The 5401-nt window shown below is 56.9% G+C and overlaps 2 protein-coding genes across 2 annotated transcripts; both read right to left on the bottom strand.

Moving 5' to 3' along the window:
* Positions 1-2: 2 nt before the first annotated feature.
* On the bottom strand, positions 3-954 carry CSUI_010319 (uncharacterized protein; the record flags this gene model as incomplete). Its single annotated transcript, XM_068070424.1, has 2 exons — positions 879-954; positions 3-450 (listed from the first exon to the last, which is right to left on the bottom strand). A coding segment is annotated over exon 2 (342 nt), but the record flags the coding sequence as incomplete, so codon positions are not given.
* Positions 955-1363: 409 nt separating this feature from the next.
* CSUI_010318 (srs domain-containing protein) lies at positions 1364-5330 on the bottom strand. Its single transcript, XM_068070423.1, has 3 exons — positions 5192-5330; positions 3615-4811; positions 1364-2951 (listed from the first exon to the last, which is right to left on the bottom strand). Exon 2 carries the CDS (start codon positions 4804-4806, stop codon positions 4345-4347), a length of 462 nt encoding a protein of 153 aa, XP_067917600.1. The 5' UTR covers positions 4807-4811; positions 5192-5330; the 3' UTR covers positions 1364-2951; positions 3615-4344.
* Positions 5331-5401: the final 71 nt, after the last annotated feature.

The following is a 5401-nucleotide window of genomic DNA, read 5'->3' as shown; positions in this document are numbered from 1 at the left end:
GTCTCCGAGAGAGTGGCAGTATACTCGGTGGCAGATGCAGGTGACGGGTGCTCCGGCACAGCGGCGGGACAGACAGCAGTTTTGCCAGTCACATTTCCAGCTGGAGTTGCCTCACCTGCGGGAGCAGCGACCAGGCTATTCTTCTCGTGCTGCCGAAGAGCCGAAGCAATTGGCAATAGCAGAACCGCAGCTGTGCCGATCCGAGCCAACAGCCGAGGCACCCTGGAAACCAACCCCCGTTCCTTTTTGGGTGGCCTTGATGAGGAACGACTGTACAGGTGTTCCATGGCTGTCCCTCCGGTCTTCTGCAGAGAACTCGAAGCGCTTGGCGGGGAGAAACACATCAAACTGCAGACGGACAGGCAGTCCGGCAAGCGGCGCGCTGCTGGGATGGTAAAACTAGCTGAGAGACTGATTCACAATCGTGGACTCGTAGAGGCTCCTAGATCCCTGTAGCAAAACCACGCCCGCAGTCCTCCTGAATGACGGTGACAGTGAGGGTTGGACGCGGCACCCGGAACTCGACGGTCGATGCCGAGTAGCTAGCTAGCGGTAATTCAGCGGGCTTACCCGCCTGCCATCCAGCGCACCCCGAGCCTACCTGCTGATGGGCCGCTAGCAAAGCAGTACAATCCCAACACGGACATGATGTTCGGGTAGGCGACTCGCTCTACTGAGGCCAGTGTGCCGTCGGAAGCGCTCCTCTCCCGAGTAACGACTAGCCTCGGTTCTCCGACTTTACAGAGAGCACACCAACTCCAACCCTCGCACAACCGAGCCCACCCGGGCTCGTGGCTGGCCCTCTGAGTGGGTGGACGCGAGCCTAGCAACCGGCCGCTGATGCGGGCCCGCTGCCAAGGCGAGCTCTGCTGGCTTACTTGTATATTATCCAGCCGACGTCGACGCCAGCTCCTGCTGCGCCGCCAGCAACTCCGCTCGGCCGCCGAGGGGACATTGAAGGGTCGAGAAGGCAGCTATCGGCACCGACGCCCGCGCTCTCGTTGGGATCACGGGTCTCTCCTCGAGTTTGTGCGGGCGGGTTACGCCGTACGGAAGGCAGTGAAGGCCGATGAATACACACACCCGTATAGGGGTGCACATGCGACCATGCGAAGTACGTGACCTGATATAGCCGAAGCTGCCAGGACAGATGACAGTCACAAGAGTTTTCCGAACTTTTCGGACACAGAGCCTAGGATAAGTGTCGAGGAGCTTCGGGCTGAGCAGTGCAGCCAACCCCGATGAACGGCAGGCGTTAGCGCGTGTTCGAGAATGATGTCCACTCGTACTACGATCTGAGGCACCGTCTGTGAGCTCCCATGGGAAATGTTCCGCGGCAGCTTCAGTGCAACAGTAAGTCCGCCCCTGTCTGTGTTGCAACCGGCATTGGGAGTTGGACGTCTCTCCGTGGGTACACTGCTGCTCTTCCGGAGTCACATCCAGCGTCGGCACTCCCCTGGATAAAGCTACTGGTGTTTCAAGCGGCGGACGTGTGATAGCTGTCCGATCGTCTTGGTTCTCGCTCTTGAACTCCGACGGTTGTGGAAAGGCTACTTTGTGATGTCCGAACACGCACGTCCTTCAGGGAGAAGGAATGTAGATCACACAGAAGACTCCTTTTTCTAGATCAGTTTGCCTCAGAGGATCATCTGCCGTGTTGGGGGCATCTGCACCGCAGGCGATCAACAGTCTCGACCCCATCATAAAGCGCCTTTCACGATTTCGGCCCCGACCGAAGTCGAGTCACGACCAGTAAATAGTTTGCTTGACGGACGGCTATGAATGCACCTTCAGGTTTGCAGTTCCGCTATTCAGGCACCAGGTTGGCTTAGGGCGCTTCCGCTCGCAGTTCGAACTGTCCCGCCTCGCCTCGCCGGAACCGCCCTGCGGCACAAAGCTGGGGCAGGTCCGTATCACTCGTCATAAAGAGAGCTTCACTTTAAGAAGGAGTAGCTGATGAACTGGGGCCGAAAGGGGATAAAAGCTGTTAGCGACTGCCTGCCAGAGCAGCAGAGCAAGGCGCATGTCTCGTATGATAGAAAAACTACTCGTACCTTGGGCCGGCGTGACCGCATGGCCCTCAGGAATGCTGCGCCCATCCGGCGTTCAACTCTCCTGAAGGTGAACCTGCCACAGTGAAGGCAACACTCCAAGGCTCCTCAGTCGGCCTCTGATGGTGTGGCTCTTTACTTTTAGTCCATACACGTCTGCTCGCCCACGGCCGGCGCTCCTCAATGATACGCAACGCAGCACTCGCTTTACTGTGACCGGCTGCCCCTACAGTGTCCCCTCGCGCGCTTCAGGGGTGCACGACAGTCTTGCAAGCTACAGAAGTTAACACCTCCAAGACCCAACTAGCAGGGAACGAGCTGATCAAAACTTCTAGCCGTCGACTCGCTGTCGTCACCGGGCGTTTCCAAGTGCCGCAGCGGTGGCTCCGGCCTTGCAGCACCGGATCCGTAAGCGTCCGCCAGCGCATTCCCTTGAGTGCCTCACAAAGCCGACAGCGCTGAGTTGCTAAAGTAACCTCGGCTACTTCTCTTCCAACTGTATAGGACAGTTAGCGTACCAGTCCGCTAAGCACCCAGCTCTCTGACCAGCAAGACACAAGTGAGGGGTGGATCCCCTGGAGATGTACGAGGCCCGTTCAGGTGGTCTCGCTCCTCCGAAGGCGGTGTCTACCCCACGGCTCCCTGTGCGTTCTCCGTCCTTATGACGGAGCGATTTCACGTGGGGAGCTAAAATCTCTTCCTACAATGCTTGGGAGGCCACATGGGAGAAGCGTGTGTTGGACAGTTGCGTCTTCGCGGCTCCTGCAGACAGCGGCACGCCGAGCCCCATGAAAGCATCCCTGGGCGCCAACGAAAAGCGAAACCGACAACAGCGGCAGGGGACCGGAAAATGCTCGACGGAGAAGGGCAATACGCGTGCCGTGGTAGACGGCGTGCTCCCTGCATGCAATGAAAGCAGGCTAGAGCACGACAAATGAGACCATTGATTCCCTCTCAAGCAGAGAAGCGCACCGGTGAGAGAGACGGCCTTTTGTCGAGTATTCCCCCTTCAACACTGCCGATGCACCGAGCAGAGAGCGGTATATTCTCACTCCGTTCGTTGTGTTCAGTATGTCGCGCTCGCCCCTCCGAACACACTGAGGCCCATGCGCTGGGACGCACACGTGGCAGCGGACGCGCCGAGCGCACCCAGCACGGACAACGCAAAAAAATTTCATTCAGATTTCTTGTAAGGTCCCAAGCTGTAGTTGTTTCGAGGGAGAACAGCCCACAACACAAGAGCGCCCCGACTATGGGAACACAACCACAGACACAGCATGGGATTCACACAGCATTCTGTCGGCGGGATGAGACACAGGTACTGATGGGTGCTCCTACTTCATCGGCCCATCCCTGCGCAAACTAGACAACCGTATGTGCTGAGACGTAGTGACAAAAAGAAGCAAAGTCATACATTTAGTTTCCCCGAAGAGACAAACAACACCTGACCCCCGTGTTTCTCTGTAGACACAGACACCTCCCCGGAGAAGCCCCGCGTACTGTAAACGCGCCATGTACGCTGAAGTGCTCTACAGCATGAAATGCATCGGCCTGCGAGCTTACACATCATTAGCAGCTTCCTGCTAGTTCTTCGAAGTGAACGGATGCAAAAGCAAGGAGCTGTGGACAAAACTCTTTTGGTTTTGACCTATCCTCTTTTTGCCTCTCCGCAACCTGTGTGGACGACCCGAGCCGCCTTCCCGAGCTCTCGGGTAGGCTCCCGCAGATCGCACACTTCTCGTCGTCGACTCAGAAGTGGCACTTCTCTGCTTTTGAACGAATGGGAGCCCATGCATACACTCCTCACGCCATTCACTCTCCTTCCGAGAATCGTCCCTGAACTCCACGACATTCTCTCGAATCGACAGCTTGGAGACCGATCCTCTCCGCCGCAGAAGCAGGCCCTGTGCGGAGGAGTGCAGGCCTTCATAACACAACAAGAAAAATGGCTCTGCGGCCACCTGCTACGAGATATGAAACACTAAGACTCGTCCTCATAGCAGATTCTTCCCTCTAGCGGACGAGAGGGCTGCCTTACCGGGCTGTAGCGGTACGCAGGCCTCTCGGACGCAAATTAGGTTCCAGTGGTTCCTTGACCCTTCGTACACCACTAGCAAACGAGCCGACCGTTGCGGTGCATCGTCGTTTGCGGATCTCCTGTGTCCATGACAAAAGGAGCCTTTTCCAATCCTTTTATAACCACATGACCCGGGAGACAGTCAAATTCACTTCTGCCAGAGTCAGGCTCGGCAGAACTGAGACTGTTCTGCCCGTGCCTCAGCTCGGCTTCGCACTAATGACCACATCCACCCACACAGACAGTTGGCCGACTTGCTTGCGAACCTTCGGCCTGGGATTCCCTGCTGCCTTCTGATTTGTATCCGCATTCAAGATGAATCGACTTTGCAGTGACCGGGAAATTCTCCGGAGGCAGGGTCAGGGTCACATTCTGAGTGGCCTCAACCTTCGTCCACCATTCAGGCTTGAAGTCCTTGATGAAGGTGGTGTATGCCTCTTTCTTGCAAGCAGTACCGACATTTGCATCTGCGCAGTAGTTTGTCTGATAGTCTCTAGGCTGGACCTCAGTATGATCCTTGCTCCCGCACACAAGAGTCACTTTGTTGTTCTGCGGCGTCAAGGTGACGGTAGGTCTGGCGGCCTTGTTGCTGGTCGCGCCATACGCGCAGCGCACGGTCTGGTCAGTAGCAGCCGATCTCCTCGTTTCAACCGTTACTTTCATTAGCCAAGTAGCCATGTTCTCTGCGGGCAAACAGCCAGCAGTAAATTCCGCATCGAGGAGCGGCAGAGGAGATTCGGGAAGGCTCAGCTCGTACTTGTTTCCGCCATGGTCACCCCGGACTCTCGTTCCCGGTCACTCGCGAGGAAGCCGGGCCGCCCATGAGCTCCGACAAGCCAACAGCTGTTGGCGTTCTCGCCTCGTGTCCGCAGTACACAAGGCTTTCGGCCGCTGAGCACACATAAGCTCCCTTCACCTTAGGGCGCACAACTGTAGTTTCAAACCTACAGCGGAGTGCCACTGTTGCGTGCGATTCCAAAAGGACAGCAGGATACTCGGTAGCAGATCCAGGTGCGCGCGCCGCCGTCACGTGGGCGGGACAGACAGCAGTTTTGCCACTCACATTCTCGGCTGGAGTTGCCCCCCCGTCGTGAATAATCACGAGGGTTTTCTTCCCTTGTCGCCGAAGAGCGTAAGCAATCGAAAGTAGCAGAACCCCGTAACGGCGGGGGACTCATCTGGATCTCCTACCGAGTATACTGCTGTCCTTTCGGAATCGCACCCAACAACGCTTTAGTAGCTCCCTTATGCATTTAGCCGTGACCCGCAGTTT

Source organism: Cystoisospora suis (genome assembly GCF_002600585.1).
Source record: "Cystoisospora suis strain Wien I chromosome Unknown contig_7134, whole genome shotgun sequence".
NCBI classification, from domain to species: Eukaryota; Apicomplexa; class Conoidasida; order Eucoccidiorida; family Sarcocystidae; genus Cystoisospora; species Cystoisospora suis.
This window is presented reverse-complemented; position numbering and strand designations above follow the sequence as displayed.